Genomic DNA, 20,469 nt, shown 5'->3' with positions numbered 1-20,469 from the left:
ATTGGCTCTATGTAACATTTAAATTCAATGTAAATTGATATATCTCATGTAAAACCCGTTAATGTAAATTTAAATTCAATGTAAAGGCTCAATAACATGTAAATGTGTACCTGGTCGACACATTTGGAAGCTTCAAAATCATGTAAATTATGAATTCAATGTAAAAATGTCTAATGTAAAAGAATCAATGTATTTTCCGATTACCGCAATGTTGTGAAGGCTGACAGCGGTCAAAAGCAAAACACATTATTTTAGTGGTTGCAGGTGAAACGATCAGAGTTAGAGAGCAGAACATAATTATAAGCCAAAGGCGAAGTGTAAACAAGTAGTCTATCCTGCTCATTCGTAATGTAAACATCAACTGACATGAGCAGGATATAATGTTTGTTTACACTTTGTCGTTGGTCAATTTATATTGTTTTTCTTAATTAGTCAGATTAGAATATTTCATAGAGATGAGCTGATATGAGTTATCGCTGATTTCAAAATAATCGGCCTTTAATTAGGCAACATGCTTTTCTTATGAATCAAGCTTCAAAACCCCTCGTCGTCAGCTTTTGCCGCCGAGCGTCGGCGCCGCCGCCTTGGCGGTGGCCGTGGCGGCCGGAGAAACGTCAAAGCAACCAAAACAAAACAAAGCAAAACTGCGCTCTGTTGTGGATCGCGAAAAAAAATCGTTCGTGGTTTTTTGCATCTTTAAAGGTAAGTTTGTTGTTTATTAGAACATTCAATGTTATATGTTGTTCAGTTTTTTATTTCTTCTATTGCTAGCAGAATCTAGCGTTGTTTCCGTCACCGTTCCTCAAATGCCCGTCTACAATCGACGACGTATCGTCTGCCCCGGAATCTTCTGTCTCGGAGTGACTTTCTTTGGTGGAGATTTGTGGACAGAGAGAGAGTGCAACAACTTTAACAACATGCTGGAGCAGATCAAGGTGCGCTGGGTGCAAGCCAGCAAGGTGCTGTTGAAATTTTGTGCTATTTCCGCAAGCGACAGTGACATCCAGGACTTACGGTTCCGGTTTCAAAGCTGGCCATACTGGCGGCCGTCGAGGAGGCGGACTCGACGGGGTGGACAGGATGCAAGCGAGTCGTCTGGCAGATACTTCCGATCAGAAGAGGGTGTGCGCACCGGTGAACTTACCGAGCAAGAGCTGGCCCAGCTGAAGGCCGCGAAGATTCCCAAAGGGAGGAAATGTAAGTTTAGCGTAAGTGCAGATTTGATTTTATGTGACAAAGAATCTACATTCAGGGAAATCTTCGGATCGGCGCGATCCAAATCGGGATGATTCGGCCAAGGAGAATGAGAGCGTGCTGACGAAGTTGACGCTGGACGTGTTTGGCGTGTTTGAGGTGGAAGACACTCCGGACTCGCCCGAGGGATGTGACCCCTCCGAGAAGAAGCCAAACAACACGAGGCGACGCGTCTACCGAGCAACCAGGGGATGGTGCATCCGTGCTATTGTGAAAATGTAAGTAAATAGTAAAATTCCGAGCTATCGTAGCCGCGAGGTTACGGGTTTCGCCTAGTAAGCGGGAAGGTGATGGGTTCGATTCCTGTCTGGCTCGGCGAAGTCAGATCCCTTCAAAGAGCAAATCTACTCACTGGAAATACTGACCGGTAGGGGATGAGTTTCGACTAGCGGCGTACTGGATTTCCAATCCAGAGGTCGTGAGTTTGATTCTCGTACCGGGATGATAAAGTTTAAATAATTGTAAAATTTTACTAAAAATCTCCATTTTCCTCCTCAGATTCAGCAAGCTGGGCAACGTGCAGGCCTTTGCAAAGAGTGCGACGAGATATTCGGCACCAAGGGCGCTCTCAACGAACACCAGCTCACGCACAGCGACGAAAATCGACGTCACGTTGAATATGACCACGGTCTCCACCAGAAGTTGGCCGAATAGGTTCAAGCAAAAACTGCCAAGCATTAGAGGGTGTACGATTTAACGCAAGTGAGTAATTGTTGAATAAAAAATGTATTAAAAAGTGTTAACATCACCAAAGGGGTTCATTGGGTGAAATTAACGATTGTAAATTGATCAATACAGCAATTGCTCCGTTGAATTTAGAATTCAAAAATTATACTGAATTCTAGATTCAACGGAGCAAAAAAAGGTTGGTGTAAATTTACATTAGATACATTGGAAATTTACACGATTTCAAAAGATTTTCAATTCGAACATTTACAATGAAAGTCATGTAAATTTCCAATGGATTGGATGTAAATATACATCATTTATCATGATACCTTTTGGTACATGATAAATAATGTAAATTTACAGAAATATTTTTTTCTGTGTAGAGGAGAAAGGCAACTCGCGACAAAATTTTGAGGCTAGGAATTTTGACAGGTATGAGTTTTTTGAAATTAAATATGTCTTTATTGAACTTTCTTATAATAATTACATTTCATTTACATTCTAAGTGGTATGGCTACATGCTCTTCATCTTTGTTATATTTTTCGTTTTCTTATTAACTGTTCACATTCATTTATTTACTTCAAATTGTTTTTCATTTTTGCATTGAATCGAATACATTTGGGTAAAAAAGAAAAAAACTCACTTTAACAACTAATCCTAACTTAAAACTAAGAAAGCAAATTCATTGAAATATTCAAAGTCATTAGAACGAGTAAACTACAAACTGTATTTTAAGATAAATCCTCCAAGCGTTCTTACTTGTTCCGCACGAGTTTTGCAACCACGCAGTGTTGTTGTCATCTCGATGAAAATGTTCATAAGTTCTTGTGGTGAAAACAGGTCACTACTGCCTTCATCTGTTGATGCTGGTTGGTTTTCCTCGGTTGCTGACTGAAGCCAGGAGGTGTTGTATTCTCTGCAACTTTTGGCCGCTGATTCAACGGCAATGGCTGCAGATTTGGAACCACTCGAACAGATTCCGCTCCAGGTGACGCCAAAGCAGGAAAATCCACGTCCGTGAAAGTTGGTGGTGTTTTGCGACGATTTGGTTGGTGCCTCGTCGTCGCTTGCTGCCGAATTTTCACAAACTCAGCACGTTTTGGGCAGCTTCGATTCTTGGTCGAATGGTCGCCGCCGCAATTGAAGCATTTGGCTTCTATGTTCTCGTTGATTGTTTCGCAAGCTTGAGTTTTGTGCTCACCTCCGCAGGTTGCACAACGACTCTTGATGAAACAGTTCCTTCCACCATGCCCAAACTGCAAACAGTTCGAACATTGTGTCACGTCACGGTGCACTGGACGATAACGTTCCCAAGTCACGATGATGTTGAAAATTGCCCGAACTGCTTTCAGCTCAGACGGCGTTGTCGATCCTTTCTCGAGATGAACCAGGTACAGTTGATCACGATACTTGATGTCCTTGTTGTGTCTCGTCATCTTGAAGACTTCGATCACGTTCAACTTAAGAGTTTTGAGCTCTTCTTTCAGCACACTCACATCCATGTCGTACAGACCTCGGAGGACCTGTTTCATGGGGCGTTTACCTGGATCGTCATGGCTGTAGTATTCAATCTTTGTGTTGTTCAGGAAATCCCGAACGTAGTTGTAATCCTTTCTGGTAGGCAGCAGAATTTTGAGTCCATCAGCACACAAGCGAATGGATGCTCGTAAAGCACCAGATTTGATAAACCCGGTCAGCCACTTTCGCACCGAATCCGATGACGATGTTTTCACAAAATGGGTGGCAACTTTTCCCGTCGTTCAAATACTTCCTTCTCGCTCACGTCTACAGGGAGGGTAGCGAACTGGTTTCCAGACGAATCTTGAGCGTCCTTGCTCAAACTGCCTGGCTTTGCAGGTAGCGCTTCGGCATTCTTTAGCTTTTTCAAATCTGCCGATCCTGCTGGTGAGGACCGCCTCTTTTTCTTGCCGTGAGGCATTTTTTGCACTTTTTAGCACTTTTTTGGTTTGTGAGGGACGCACGTCTGACTCGCTTCTCTGCTGATCGCAGACTGCGACAGGTATGAGTTTCATAAAGTATTCGCCTCTTTTTCTCTTCCACAAAAAAAAATGGGGACAATGTGGCTGTCAAACTAGGCCAAAATGTTGAAGTCACTCACAAAATGAACTTTGAGTGATTTGAGTTCATTTCTGACGTCACGATTTTCTCCTCTATCTCCGTGCGCAAAACAACTTTAATGGGCAAATGTCAATATAAAAGGCCGACCCTGCTCACGAGAAGGATAGACTCTTTGTTTACGATTCGGCATTGGCCCATTTACATTGTTTTGCTAGATTTGGATTAGTTCAAAACTTAATCACACAAAGATTTAATTTTTAACCGTGCACAATTTCACCTAATTATCTTAACCGTGTACCATTTGGTTTGATTTATTTTTGTTTTGACGTTTTTACGCTGCATCCTTTCATCGCGTCCGTGAATATTTTTGGTGCTTCGCTAGTGCACTGCAGTGAAAATTATATTAAAAAAATGATGCAATTTCTGGACGCGCAGTAAGATCTCGATTGCATCGGTAACATTTGCGTTCTGCTGCGGTTTCAGCGGATTCAACACGAAGACGGGGACCTTGTTAGCCTCTTCTAGAAAATCCTCCCGGACTAGAGGGAAGTGAATGCGGCGGCGGTTTGTGTACGTCATCACGATGGAGCAGGACCAGGACGGAGGGAAGGGCCATTCTGACGCCTGCAGCAGCAGGATGGTGATTGCAGTAATATGGTATGTTTTATATGCGAAATTATGTCATTCTCGAATTGCTTTTGTTTGATTGCTCTCCTCCTTTTTCTCAGGTCTTCCCGAGCCAGCGCCCAACGCTGGCCCAAGGTGAAGGTCGAGCTGAGGCATCAGCAAACTCCGGATAGTTTGCCAACTCAGATCACCCAGACGAAAGTGAGAATTCGAACCAGTAAACGCCGAGGCAGTGCCGCTAAAGTTGGAGGGCAAGCATGACGCGAACAGATAGCAGATTTGACAGCTCCAGGACACCAAGTGTAAACAGATTCCAGTAGGGAGCATGGACATCGAACACACCCAGTAGCTGCTACAGGAGGTGGGCGTGCAAGCCGGAGGTAGAACGATCCAGATGATCTGTGGTGAGGATCAGTCAGTTCGAAATGTGCTGCAGGTTGCTCACCGACAAGAACAGCTGACAAACGTCTCCTAATAACGGGGTGGGTTAAGTTGGTGAAGGCGGCGAGTACCCTCTGAGAAATGTAACGCTCCGATCAGTCTGATGGTTGAATAAAATCAGGCTTACAAGTTCCGATCGGGGCGTTAAATTTCTCAGCGGATAGTAGCATCGAACCCAAAGTTACGAACAGCATTTGTTTATCGAAGGCGCCAACCGCAAGTGACTTTGCATCAGCTGATGACAGCATTGAAAGCATAAACAAGTTAACCTAAATTCCTTGTTTCAAGGATAGATACTTAGTGTTTTTGTTTTTCTTTTCAGATTCTACTAGAAATGATCTAACGTAGCCAGAGATTTGCCATAGAAAATTAAAAATGTATATATTGCAAAATAATAAAAAAGCTTTTATGAAAATGAAGTTATTTGGTCATGCAATATTAAAATTCGAAATTCCCTTGAAATCCCAATAAGAATTATTTGACTTGAATGCATTTCAAATTGTGTCAACTTTTTCAGAAATCGTAATTTACCATGAAAAACTGCTAAAATAACTATTTAAAACCATTAAAATACCATTTGAGAAATGGTGAAATCCCTAAAATATATACGCAAAAATGAACTTTCAAAAAGCATTTGATGAAGCTTCGCTAGAAGAAAAATCAAATAGTGAATATTGCTAACAACATATATGGGGAATAGTTCACTATTTGAGAGACGGTGAGGAATTAAAAAAACGATTTACCAAATAGTGGCTACACTATTTGGTAAAATGTTGATTGAATTTTTAACAAATGATTTTCAAACGGTTTTTTTCTATGCGGGCGGGAATTTACTACTTTTTGAGAAATAATTTTGAAATAGTTTTTATAAGTTTTTCTTACCTACCCGCATAAACGAGAACCTTAAAAAAACTTTTTGTTAAATGGTTTACTCACCATTTCAGAGATCATAACCACTGTTTAGAATTGGAGTTAAGTTTTGCATTGCGCCTTTTACCCTAATAAGCTATATTATAGCAAAATGAATTGTGAGAGGAAAGTCGAGAGAAAAGAGCCGTACGGGAGAGCCTGGCGGCGCAAGCTAGGTTGATGTGCAATCGAAAAGTAAATAAACATTAAGTCTTCAGCCAACACCCAACTGGCTCGGTTCACCTGAACCCCCGCGTGATTTGTACTCCGCCCGATCTTCGCGAATAAACGTTCTGTGCGCGTAACAAGCCGTGTTCTTTTTCGATCCGTGACTTGAAGAACTGAGGCCATTGACCTCCCCAAGTGTGCTCTGGACGAGCAGTGAAACCCCCCAAATACAGTCCACTAATTTTGAAGGGCTCGATCCGGAACATTGGTCCTTCGAACCGGATCGAAGTGGCCGGCCCGAAGTGAAAGGACTTTTTGTGCGCGCGCGTGTGAAGTGGCCTGTTCGCTGAACAGTGGCCATCGCGATCGGACTGTGCGAGTCCGCGGCAGTTGGCGCCATCGCGCAGTTTGTTGCGGCTTTGTGCTGCACTTTTTTTGCTGCTCTGCGAGGTGGTGCTGACGGGAAGAAGCAGCTGAAGCGTTCCTGGTCTGCGGCGTTGCTGGGAGCTGTACATCGGCGGCTGGCGGACGGAAGCTACTGCTGCTGTGAATGAGAGTGATCGTGTGTGTGTGTGCTGGACGCTGCCCATCTACCGGAGGTTCCAGGAGGGCCAAGCAGCGTTCCAGAGGAAGTATTGGGTTTGCATGTGGTGCATGAGGTGTGTGTGCGTTTGTGAGGTGTGTGCCATTTTGGGTTGAGTGATTGAGGATTGTCTTGAGCGTATTTGAATAAAGAAGTTGGATTTATTTTACGCAAGAGCGTTTATTTTTGGGATTGTGGTTTGGGTTATTTTCTGCGCAAGCCCTGAATTGGTCTGTTCTCTGTCGGTCTGTCCGCTGCTGGTACTCCACCTTGGCTGTCTCTCCCCACTGTCAATCGGGTCGCGTAGAACGTGGAGTCGATCGTTTCGGTGTTCGCGGTTGCAGTGTTCCAGATTTTTGGCGGTCAACGGTGAGTGAAGGCGGTGAAGGATGGACGAGTTGAAGGATTTGCTGAAGCAGGAGCGGCAGCTGATCCTGACCATCAATGGTGTAGGAGAATTCGTGGAGGCGTACAAGAAGGCTGAGCATGAGAACCAGATCTCGATTCGGCTGGACACCCTGGAGGAGGCAATGAGGAAGTTCTTCAAGGTGCGCCGCAAGATCGAAGCCATGATCGATGACGAGGATGAGGATCAAGTTGTTGGAGAGTCGAAGGAGGCTCGGAAGAAGCGGTTGGCTGATCTGGTGGTTCAGCGTGAGATGGAGTATAACAAGGCTCTTCGTGACGTCGAAGAGAGGTACTTCGTTGTGAAGGCGAAGCTGGTCGCGCTGCGCCCGGTCAAGGTTGAGCCCACTCCTGCCGCTGACCTAAACGAATCCTGCTTCGATCGGTCGACCTCTCGCATTAAGTTGCCGGACATCAAGCTGCCCAACTTCAGCGGCGAGCTTAAGGATTGGATCCCGTTTCGCGACACCTACAAGAGCCTCATCCACTCCAACATGCAGCTGCCGGACATCGACAAATTCACATACTTGAGGTCCGCTCTGCAAGGTGAGGCACAGCTGGAGATCCTGTCGGTCGATTTTTCTGCAGAAGGCTACGACGTTGCTTGGAAGGCACTGGAGAAGAAGTACGACAACCACAAGCTCATCGTGAAGGCGTACCTGGACGCGCTCTTCGACATCGAGCCGCTGCGGAAGGAGAGCTGTGACGGTCTGTCTCACTTGATCAGCGAGTTCGAGACGAACCTCCAGATGCTGAAGAAGCTCGGTGAAGGAACGGAAGCCTGGTCAACGATCCTGGTCCACATGCTCTGCGCGCGTTTGGACCATACCACGCTGCGACTGTGGGAATCGCACCACAACTCGAAGGCTGTGCCGAAGTACGACGTGTTGATCGAGTTTCTGCGTGGTCAGTGTACGGTGCTGCAATCGATCAAGGCCAACCGGCCCAGCGAAGGAGACGGTCGACAGAATCGCTTAAGAGTCTCGACCACTCACACGTCCTCGCAGTCACAACGGCGCTGCCTGTTTTGTGAAGAGGCATTTCACATGCCGTTCAGTTGCAGCAAGCTGAGGAACATGTCGGTGTCCCAGCGAGTGGAGGAAGTGAATCGACGGCGGCTGTGCAGAAACTGCTTGACTGCTGGTCACTACGCTGACGGATGTTCTCGTGGTTCCTGTTCCCGCTGCGGCGGTAGACATCACACGTTGCTGCATTACGACACGCCGGCCCCTGCTGGTGCTCGTCAAGAAAGATCCTCCGTTCCTAATACGCAAAGCCAATCCCACGAAGCTAGACAACAACTACAACAACCCACGAGACAGCAAGACCAGACACAGAACATTTCCACCCAACCAACCACAAGTTTCTACTCCTTGATCCAATCCACTTCTCGAAACACTCACCCACCACCACCCACAGACTTTCGTAATACCACCACCTTCAAAGCGGCATCCCTTCCCGCACAAAATGCACCCACACTTTCCCGCCGAGTCCTCATGTCCACGGCTGTAGTTCGTGTTGAAGATCAGTTCGGAAACGTCTCGCTCGCTCGAACACTGTTGGATTCGTGTTCCGAGTTCTGCTACATGTCTAGCACTTTTTCGAAGAAGCTGAAGTTCCGGACGACACCAGATGTACTGAGGGTACAGGGCATCGGAAACGGCTCAGCGTTGTCGCTGGAGGCCGTACGCGCGAAGGTCCAGCCACGGCTGGCTACGATCTCGATGTTCTCGAAAGAAATGAAGTTCCACGTGCTGGAAAAGATCGCCAATGATCTGCCCGCCACACCGGTTGACGTCAGCCAGATGATGCTCCCCTGTGACATTATTCTCGCTGATCCGCACTTTGGGAAGCCTGGTCCCATTGACATGATCATCGGTGCTGAGTTCTTTTTCGAATTGCTGGCGACTGGTCGTCGTAAGATCGTCGAGGACGGTCCGACGCTGCAGGAGACTGTGCTTGGGTGGATAGTCTCGGGGAAAGTTCCAGTGTCGTCACCCAGCGTCCCATGCACGGCAACCTACTTCAGCTCAGCAGTTGATCTGAAGGAATGCTGCGAACTGGAGTCGAGTCACGTCAACAGCGCCCACTCTGTGGAGGAGTCCACCCGCAAAGAACTTTTCAAGAAGACGGAAAGAGCAGACACGCTGAACGCCCGGCACGCGAAGAAAGTCCGGCAGTTCACCGATTCAGCTGGTGTCACGGGGAAGAAGTGGGTCTCCAACTGCCCAGAGCTGCTGAAGCAGCTCCCGAAGCACCTGAAGGACGAGCGCAGCACGCTCAACACGCTGCACAGCGTCGTACACGCTGGTGCCTTTTGTCAACAGCTGTGGAGAGTCAAGAGCGATCGGGATCAACCGTCGGACAAATCGTTGCAGCAGCTGTGGAGAGTTAGAATGAGTTTGACGGCATTCGCGAGGAGTAAGGCGCCGCGCTGGATTGGTTTCAGCAACGATTGCGTCGAGAACAAGATCTACGGGTCAGAGCGAGCGTACGGTGCGAGTCTCTACCTCCGCTGCACTGCGGTTGACGGTTCCGTCACGTTTCGACAGCTCATGGTCGAGGCCAAGGTGGCTCCGCTCGAGAACCCAAAGCGCAAGAAGCAGAAGGTCAACATTCCACGGTTGGAGATGTCACCTGGCAAATGGTCAAGGCGTCGGAGAAGGTTACGCGCCCCAACACACAACTGGTGGACGGCGTCATGCGAGTCTGTGTTCGTCTGTCGAACATCTCGCACTGCAAACGGACGCTTCGATCGTGTGAGCTCGAAGATCTGCTCGCTTTCCATCCGGAAAAGTCAAGAATTTGGTCAAACCTTAAATTAAGCACTCGCTGGAGTGCGCCCCGACGCTGCTGCGTTAACCTTTCTTGAAGTTTAAGTTGGTATTTGTAGTCTGTATGTGTGCATGTTTGTTGATGAAGAAAGCTCGCTGGACGCTGTCCAGTTTCGCTATTCGGTAGACACCTGTCTGTCCGAGTTCAGCGCACAAGGCGCTCACCTGGTTATGGGATTGCATGTCAAGTTATGTAGCTAATCACACCCTATCATCGGTAGCACACCCACCCACGCTACCACATCTCACTGGAGGAAGCCTAGGTTCCTGCCAGTCGGTCTCGGCTGCTCGTTCGACAGTGGGCTTGGCCAGCTCACGCGCCGATCGGCATCCCGACCACGAAGTTTGAAGTACGAAGCCACCATGAAGTCGAAGTCCGTTCCTAACCAGCGAAGAAGAACAACGCCCCCAGGAATTCACCCATGATCTGCGGATCGAGCACCAGAATTCACCTGGTGGGGTAAGTTGTTCCAGTTTACGCACGCTACATACACCTACTACATCAAGTTTTGTTCGAGGCACACCACCAACTCAACCACCTACACCGACGTCCGAAAGTCCACCCGCACGACGCGCATCCACGTCCGCATCAACACCGGAGAACCGCACACCGGCGACTAGCACACCGAAGAGCAGCGAACGACACACCCCCAGCGTAACATCTTTATGGCCTGCGGGCCCAGCATCAACATTACCTGGCTGGGTAAGTTGTTCCGGTTTTTCAAAATTCTCCACTGTATACTACAATGTATCTCTTCCCGAGGAAACCTGCAACAAAAATAACGTCAACAAGATGACATCACCAAGAAGAAGAAGAAGGCATCAACCGATGCAACTGCACTCCGTGTGCACTCTGTGGTCGACCATTGGTCCCACCCGAAGCAGAGCATGTTCCGCTGGAGCATCACCCCCCACCCACACCGAAGAAGCGCAGCGCGAGGCTGCCCAGAAGCACAGCACGATTCGCGATCGTGGCACACGGCCACCGGTCTGACGAACGCTGACGACGATCGAAGTCGAGGCTGCAACGGCAGCAAAACACCACCACGTCCGCTACTCGGCGGCGACCCGCACGCGAAGGCTGCACCAAGGCAGTACCGAAGGCAGCAGATGAGTTCCTGGGAGGAGAGTTGCAGTTCAGCTGCATTAGAGAATGCACAATCCAGCTACGTCGTCCACGATTTTCACCCTCACGATGGCAGCAGTTTGTTTACAACAGAAGTTGAAGATCGAATGAATTATTGAAGTGTTGTGAAGTTAGCCCTAAGAGAATTCAATTTGAAGCTAGTATTAGTGATAAGATTTAGGTAGTAAGTTTTTTCAAATGGTTGAAACCACTAGTTTCAAGGCGGGCGGCATGTTTAGAATTGGAGTTAAGTTTTGCATTGCGCCTTTTACCCTAATAAGCTATATTATAGCAAAATGAATTGTGAGAGGAAAGTCGAGAGAAAAGAGCCGTACGGGAGAGCCTGGCGGCGCAAGCTAGGTTGATGTGCAATCGAAAAGTAAATAAACATTAAGTCTTCAGCCAACACCCAACTGGCTCGGTTCACCTGAACCCCCGCGTGATTTGTACTCCGCCCGATCTTCGCGAATAAACGTTCTGTGCGCGTAACAAGCCGTGTTCTTTTTCGATCCGTGACTTGAAGAACTGAGGCCATTGACCTCCCCAAGTGTGCTCTGGACGAGCAGTGAAACCCCCCAAATACAGTCCACTAATTTTGAAGGGCTCGATCCGGAACAACCACTATTTGAAAAATGGTAGGAAAACCTTTAAAATACCATATCGGAAATGGTACCTTACCATTTTTCATAAAGTTCGACCATCTGAGATGAGGGTGGTTAGCAACGGTAACCTTAAAAATCTCCGAACAACGTTTCGTCAGATTACCATTTGTGTAATGGTAAAAATAAAGTTAATTTTCGCGTGGAAGCGACCTTTTTCCTCCGGTTTTTACTGTTTCAGAAATGGGTTTTAAATGGTATTTTAAGGTTTTTCTTACAATTTTTAACCTTGCTGCTACTGTTTTACAAATGGTTCGTAAGTGGTTTTTTAGGGTTTTTCTTGCTATTTTTACCGAGCGCTACTATTTTAGAAATAGTTTTCACATGGTTATTTAAGGTTATTTCTATAATTTTCTCCCAGTTCCACTATTTGAGAAATTGTTTTCAAATGGTTTTTAATAGTTTTTCTAGCATTTTTTACCTACCTATTTTATACAGAATTGTTCACTTTTTGACGGATGGTTCACAACAATAATATTGAAACTTTTTTGGCTTTAATTCTAGTTGATTGCCGATTCTGTTCGGTTGATCATACTGCCAAAGTCGTCCAAACCTGAAAAAATAAGAAGAAAAAAATCACAAAGTATCGAGTAGAATGTAACATTCAAATATGTGTACTTATCTGATGATTCAAATGATTTCCTTGATTAATGCCAATCGTGCCTTCGCTTCGAATTTGTTTTGTCGGTCGGCTGCCGCCGAATCCTCCAGCACCAGCTGTTCCGTTGTTTCAAGTTCTCCACGGCGCTGAAATGATCAACAAGAAAAATGTAAACAAAGTATCTGGTAAATCAAATGATTTGTTTGAAAATTATACCTGCGCACAAAACGTAGACAACAACCAGCCGCACAAACGTTTCACTTCAGACTGTTTTTGCCTGCGCCAGCCTGCAACGAGTGCAGGTAACGAGCATAGCGAGAGAAGAGAAACGAGAGAGCGCTCAAAGCAGAGTAATAATACTCTGCCTGGCGCGCTCTTTCGTTTCTCTTCTCTCGCTACGCTCGTTACCTGCTCTCGCAAATATGCCGTAAATCCAAAATTATCAACTGTTGAAAAATGATTCGCTCATACAATTGAAATAAAGTAACAATTATCACAAACATGATATGCTTAAAATTGAATCGCCAACGAAACTCAAAGGAATTGTAGCGCATCAAAAGGAACCGACATTTTCGCGCCTCTTTGTTCTTGAGCTCCTCAGTTTGTTTTCTCTTTTTGTTGGTTTAGATTCTGTCAACTAAAATTAATAAACTTCGGATTTCTTTCTTTGGCAGCTCAAATGTGGGTAAAATCCAGGACCAAGTAAGCCAAATGATGTCCACATAACTTGGTACTACTGGTGCAGCTGCACGACGAACACTTCACCGTAAAGTGAATGCCTTTACCATATGGTTCACAAACTCTCCGCCAAAGTTGTCATTCTTCGCTTTTATCAGCCCCACCATCGTTGAGTAGATCGTACACTTTTCCGGCAACTTAGTCAGACAAAATCTTGTTCCGGAAGTTGCCCAAATCCGACTCCAGCACAAACCCAACCCCTTATGAAGCTATAGACAAAAAAGTTTAATTCTTTAATTTGAAAACAAAACTTAGTCAAATTTGGTAAACGCTTTTTGCAAATTCTAACTATTTTTCAAATGGGTATTTAATGTTTCTATTTGGTAATCGTGAATCAATATGAACCATTTGAACTTAAAAATCACCTTATGATTTAGGGTAATCATTTAAGTAAACATCCTCAAATAGTTTTTTACAGTCATCAAGAAAATAGTTGACCATTACAAACATTCAAATAACTCTATTACTAATGGTAACCATTTGACAAATAGTTATCAAGGTCCGCCAAATAACATTATTACAAATGGTGACCATAACTCAGAAGGTTGTTTTAAGGTCCTCACCAGAATTCATATAGTTTTCGTTTATCCGGGAATTTACTACTTTTTGAGAAATAATTTTGAAATAGTTTTTATAAGTTTTTCTTACCTAACCTATTTTTTACTGAATTGTTCACTTTTTGACGGATGGTTCACAACAATAATATTAGGACTTTTTCGGCTTGATTGCCGATTCTGTTCAGTTGATCATACTGCCAAAGTCGTCCAAACCTGAAAAAATAAGAAAAAAAATCACAAAGTATCGAGTATAATGTAACATTAAAATATGTGTACTTATCTGTTGATTCAAATGATTTCCTTGATTAATGCCATTCGTGCGTTCGCTTCGATTTTGTTTTGTCGGTCGGCTACCGCCAAGATCTCTGTTGATTGCCGATCGAATCCTCCAGCACCAGCTGTTCCGTTGTTTCAAGTTCTCCACGGCGCTGAAATGATCAACAAGAAAAATGTAAACAAAGTATCTGGTAAATCAAATGATTTGTTTGAAAATTATACCTGCGCACAAAACGTAGACAACAACCAGCCGCACAAACGTTTCACTTCAGACTGTTTTTGCCTGCGCCAGCCTGCAACGAGTGCAGGTAACGAGCATAGCGAGAGGAGAAACGAGAGAGCGCGCAAAGCAGAGTAATAATACTCTGCCTGGCGCGCTCTTTCGTTTCTCTTCTCTCGCTACGCTCGTTACCTGCTCTCGCAAATATGCCGTAAATCCAAAATTATCAACTGTTGAAAAATGATTCGCTCATACAATTGAAATAAAGTAACAATTATCACAAACATGATATGCTTAAAATTGAATCGTCAACGAAACTCAAAGGAATTGTAGCGCATCAAAAAGAACCGACATTTTCGAGCCTTTTTGTTCTTGAGCTCCTCAGTTTGTTTTCTCTTTTTGTTGGTTTAAATTCTGTCAATTAAAATTGGTAAACTTCGAATTGGCTTTCTTTGGCAGCTCAAATGTGGGTAAAATCCAGGACCAAGTAAGCCAAATGATGTCCACATAACTTGGTACTACTGGTGCAGCTGCACGACGAACACTTCACCGTATAGTGAATGCCTTTACCATATGGTTCACAAAATCTCCGCCAAAGTTGTAATTCTTCGCTTTTATCAGCCCCACCATCGTTGAGTAGATCGTACACTTTTCCGGCAACTTAGTCAGACAAAATCTTGTTCCGGAAGTTGCCCAAATCCGACTCCAGCACAAACCCAACCCCTTATGAAGCTACAGACAAAAAAGTTTGATTCTTTCATTTGAAAACAAAACTTAGTCAAATTTGGTAAACGCTTTTTGCAAATTCTAACTATTTTTCAAATGGGTATTTAATGTTTCTATATGGTAATCGTGAATCAATATGAACCATTTGAACTTAAAAATCACCTTATGATTTAGGGTAACCATTTGAGTAAACATCCTCAAATAGTTTTTTAAAGTCATCAAGAAAATTGTTTACCATTACAAACATTAAAATAACTCTTTTACTTATGGTGGCCATTTGACAAATAGTTATCAAGGTCCGCCAAATAACATTATTACAAATGGTGACCATAACTCAGAAGGTTGTTTTAAGGTCCTCACTAGAATTCATATAGTTTTCGTTTATCCGGGTTCCCATGTTAAATCTACCAAAACTATTTGGGGAATGGAATTATTGGTTGGATATAGTGTACATATATAGTTACAATTTAATGAATAGTAGAGACCATTTGATAAATAGTTTAGTAACTATTTGGCATAAAGTAGTAATATAGTTTTGACTATGCGGGTAGTACACTTCCGAAACGAATGTGACTGTGAGACTGAAGCCCATGATGTCATGCTCCTCGGTTCGGTCACTTCCTTCTTGTTTTCTTCCTTCTTCTCCTCGGTGGCAGGACCACCGGACGGCATCTCACGGCCGCAAGCGATCAGTTCCTCGACAGACTTGACCTTTAGCTCGTTAACCACCTTGTTGACGCGGGTCGAGACGGCCTCGATACCGACTGAGCTCTGGATCTTCTCGGTGTAGGCGTTTCCGGCGAGGCAAAAGGTATGCAGCCTCGTTACGTAATGTGTTTAAAGTACAAACAAAGAACCCATTCCGATCCAATCTTTGTGATGTTCTGCTTTGACTGGCCCACTACGAATTTGGCTCTAGACCATGCTGTTCTTTTCGCAAGATCAAAAGCAACCTGCAAGATGTCTAAAAATGTCTTGAAAAATAAAGATGGGTCTTTCCATCTAAAGCGGAACAGCACTTGTAAATTACCATCTCCGATTCTGCTCAAATTTGGCAGAGCTGTTGAGACTATCAAAACATGCAAAAATCCCGAATTTCATCCAAATCGGATCACCCCCTCCATTTTTGTACCCTCCCAAAAAATCGGCTTTTTGGCGATTTTTGAGCGAAACCCTATCTTCAAACGACGATAACTCAGGAACCACAAATCTTAGAGGGTCGGTCTTAGACTCAATTTTGAAGGAAATTGGACGTAGAATCCATTTCCGTGATCAAAATTTACATTAAAATATGTTTTCTACCTGTATTGCCTGTATTACCTGTGGGCTAATTTGCTAATGATTATTTGGGATGAAATCTTATTTCAATAAATAACCAGGTAGAATTTATTGATCAGCGCGCCCGAGTGCTTCTAGCAGATGCGGCGTATACAGCTAATTTAGGTAATCTCAAATACATAAAACTTTAAAATCCGATATCTCTGGAACGAAACATATTCCTTTCTGTCGATAAGTGATTCTTACGTAAAATTGGTCGGAGAACACGATGGTGAGGTCAAATCAAAAAAAAATAAATAAGGCTGTTTTGAGATACGGCCATTTAAAGTTTTCAATTGCGCAATTCAGGTAGAAAAAAATATTTTAATGTAAATTTTGATCACGGAAACGTCCAATTTCCTTCAAAATTGAGTCTAAGACCGACCTTCTAAGATTTGTGGTTCCTGAGTTATCGTCGTTCGTCGATTTTTTGGAAGGGTACAAAAATGGAGGGGGTGGTCCGATTTGGATGAAATTCGGGATTTTTGCATGTTTTGATAGTCTCAACAGCTCTGCCAAATTTGAGCAGAATCGGAGATGGTAATTTTCAAATTTGCATTTTTTTCTTGCACACTTCAGGTGGAATGACCCATATCTGGTGTCAATATTGCGCGTATTCCCGAAAAAGCCAGGCGGCAAACCAGCCTCGGAAAGACGCGCCGCACTTTCGGCAAATGCGCGCTGTCAAATCCAATACTGCGCGTTTTGTTTTTGGTCATCGTCTTCTTCGAATCGCCTGGCATTGTTGCCAGGTATGTTTTTTTATTGCACCAAAAGTGCAGAAAATCGCTGGCAACAATGTCTGGGGCACATTCTGGAATGCTGCGCGGCGTGTACCTTTAAGAGAAACGGACAATATTACCCGAAATAACCTCCACCGGTAGGACTGAAGGATGTTCCACTGCGGTAAACAGGCCCGGCAGGAAGTGCAGATGAACACGGTCATCGTTATGTCTTTAAGGAAGCTGCGATTTTTCCAAGAGACATACTTTCGATGAAAATTAGATTCACATTTGGGAATGGACCACCTTTTGCAGCATCTAGCTAATTCCTTTCAGAAAATGTCTTTAAAACAAATTTGAAACAAAAGAATGACCGGCATCGGCACATTTTTTAGCAAGAAAAAATCAACACAAATTTGACAGACGGGTGCGTGAGGAAGACGCAACACAAATCAATGATTTCGACAAATTAGGTTGGGCGCTGTCAAATGTTAGTTGACAAGCGGAAATTGGTTCCGTAATATATTAAATGCGAAAATTAAATATATAAAGCCTACTTTCGCGCTCCTCGGGTCAAGCCGTACACCGAAACAGGAACTCGTGGCAGGTCCATGAAACGGTTCCGGCGGCTGATCTCTCCAGGCAAGAAATGGCTTTACAAACAGCAGAACAAATGAGAGGGAACAATTTCTTGGGACTTTTCTTCACCCCCTATGGCTTGCTTTCGCTGCCACTGCTGCCCATTTGATTTTTTTCATTACCGGTCCCTTCCGAAGTGCGTACACCGCTTAAACACTGAAAATTGTGAAAAAGGGGACTATAGCGCTCGGTCGACGCGGATGTGTCATCCCCCTCGTTTCAAACAAAAATAACATCAACACTCGTATTTACCCGATATTTAAAATCAATTGTCTAGCCTGCATCAGTTCCTCTTCCGGCGTTAAACAGGTTCTTGGATCCGTTACCCACAAAAAGTATTTAAAACGTCCGGAAAACGTTTTCAAATCCCATGGTTGGTTCTCAACGTCGGCATCAATAACCATCGTCCTAAAATAATAACAATAAAAAAAATGTAAAATCATCATAGCTGTACTGAATCCTGTAATGTAGTGTTTGTACCCTTAGGGATACCGAAAGGGAGAACATGAAAAAAATTCAAGGTAATCCACTTTAACGACCCCGGGTCTTTTGTGGTTTATGTTGCATGTTTCATTGGTCATTTCTAGGCGTCCGAAGGTGATGTGTGATGAGTCACCCAAAACCTCTTTTACGCAAACGCGAAATGGCATTTAAAAAAAGAGTCCTGATATTGCTTATTGCAAAATAAAATCACATTTCAGAGTCAGCTCGAAGAAACTGAGGAGTAGAGATCCTAAATAGGGAGACTGGACGAAGTGAATTTGACGTACCCAAACAGACGCGAGTTTGACGTATCCAAACGAGCATTTGCCTTTACGCCCAGCAAAACTTATCAGTGTTGCCAAGCTCAAAACATACGTTGCCAGATCGATTTAGCAAGCTTAGACCAGTCTCCCTATTTAGGGTCTCTACTGAGGTGTGGTTTTGGCCAAGGTTACTGTACGAAAGGTTGGTCTGAAAACTACGGATTGTCAAGGAAACAGATTGGTCGATGTAAAATAAATCGGCTCTGGCAACGTATGTTTGGCGCTTGCAACACTGTGGCAGTGCGTGGCCAAATGGTTACGCTGTCCGCTTTGTAAGCGGATGATTCTGGGTTCGATTCCCATCTGCTCTAACCTTCCACCGGATGAGGAAGTAAAATGTCGGCCCGGCCTTGGTTGTTGAGCCGTTAAGTCATTCCAGGTGTAGGAGTCGTCTCCATGCCATAAGTACAAACAACACACCAAACCTAGCCTACTCCGGTGGAATCGCTAGCGGCGGTTGGACTCGCAATCCAAAGGTCGTCAGTTCAAACACGCGGGTGGAAGGTTCCTTGGAGTAGAAAGAGGTTTGGGTGCTCTCCCCATTCAAGCCTTCGGACTCCTAGGTTCGAGCAGAAACTTGCAATAGAGACCACAAAAGACCCGGGGGTCGTTAATGTGGATGGTTTGATTGATTGAACATTGTTTGTTTTGATGGGCGTAAATTGGTGTCCAGCGCGTTTGGATCTGTCAAACATTGACCAATCTGTTTCCCTTGACAATCTGTACTGAATACGTGTTGGTTAAGTATTAGCACAGAGACCCAGTTAACTCAATCGGAATTCGGAAACGGACAATTTCATAGCAAATTTTCTGAGCTTTTCAAAAAAAAATATTTTTAGGGGTGGTCACTCATGGTCACTATTTTTAAAAATCGAAAAACTGCAAATATTCCGTTAAAATCAAACTTTATATATTGAAAACGGAGCCCTTTATCAAAAAAATCAAAAAATCTAAAGTACTTTTCGATTGCAAATTCAATTTTACACAAGGGTGTCTCACCACATCGGATGCCACCCGAATGTCAACCAAATGTAGTCAAATGTCATCCCAATGCATTGCACCTCATTCAAAGCCACGGTTCGATACCCTCGTACTGGAGGTTCCCAAATAGGTTCCCATTCGTTCGTACTAGAACACTAGTCACACGTAATACACGATACGATCGCTGACTGACCTATTACGTCCATGTTAACAACACGGTCTCGCTCACACCTCACCTCACCTCTCTGTTCGGGCGTTCGCGTACACTCTCTCGTGCGCTCCCGCCGAACAGCCGTACCTCTCTCCGATTCCTTTTCCCGTCGTGTCCGTACCCTCTACAGTCAGGTAGTCTCAGTGTACGTACGCTCATACGAGAGCACCGGTCTGGGATAGGCGCGCGCTCTTGGTGGTAGATACATCTCCGACACATCTCCGAGTGCGCACCGCTCCGTAGAACCACGTATGACGTCCATGTTAACAACACGGTCACGCTCACACCACACCTCACCTCTCTGTTCGGACGTTCGTACACTTTCGTGCGCTCCCGCCGAACAGCCGAACCCGTATCCGATTCCTCTCTCCGTCTCCGTCACTATCTCCTCTCGCCCACCTTCGTCGGGTCCTCTCTGCGGGCCTGCGCTCATACGGGGGCACCGGTCTACGGTGGGCTCGCGCTCTCGGTGGTAGATACGTGTATGTATCTTCGAGTGCGCACCTCCCGTAAAACCGCGTATGACGATCCCGGTTCAATGATGGAGTTTTCATATACGCTCATGAAGGGCCTCCATTACCAAACTTGACTCCCCATAGGTACGAGAAAGCAGAGCGTTCCCCAAAAGACGACTTAAAATGTGTATGCAATAAAAATGATCTCCAACCGCCTGCATCACAAGTCGGGGCAAATCGGGACATCATGTCCGCGGACGTATGCATCGGTGTTGAACGAAAGTCCCCGTACCCCCAGCCCCGAGTTCATCCCCGCTACTGCAAGGGCCGACTCTCGCATTTCCCGACCCTGGACCTTGTCCGTGTAAAATTGCACCAAGAACGGTATGCGTATATGGTGGGCCCGACTCATCAACCGAATATTTTTTTAACCTGTTTTTTGAATTTCATTCATTCTTCTTCTTT

At 44.8% G+C, this 20,469-nt stretch overlaps 1 protein-coding gene across 2 annotated transcripts in view; it reads right to left on the bottom strand.

Moving 5' to 3' along the window:
* Positions 1 to 20,469, bottom strand: part of LOC119767372 (sideroflexin-2) — a 200,272-nt gene that overhangs the window by 160,165 nt on the left and 19,638 nt on the right. For both annotated transcript variants that reach the window (XM_038255842.1, XM_038255843.1), the window contains exon 2: positions 17,804 to 17,959. In XM_038255842.1, the coding sequence (XP_038111770.1) occupies positions 17,804 to 17,955 (152 nt within the window). In that variant the 5' untranslated portion in view covers positions 17,956 to 17,959. The remainder of the gene's footprint in view (positions 1 to 17,803; positions 17,960 to 20,469) is intronic.

The sequence above is a fragment of the Culex quinquefasciatus genome, chromosome 2 (assembly GCF_015732765.1).
Source record: "Culex quinquefasciatus strain JHB chromosome 2, VPISU_Cqui_1.0_pri_paternal, whole genome shotgun sequence".
Lineage (NCBI taxonomy): Eukaryota > Metazoa > Arthropoda > Insecta > Diptera > Culicidae > Culex > Culex quinquefasciatus.
Note: the sequence above shows the minus strand (reverse complement) of the source record. Positions and strands in the feature narration are given on the sequence as shown.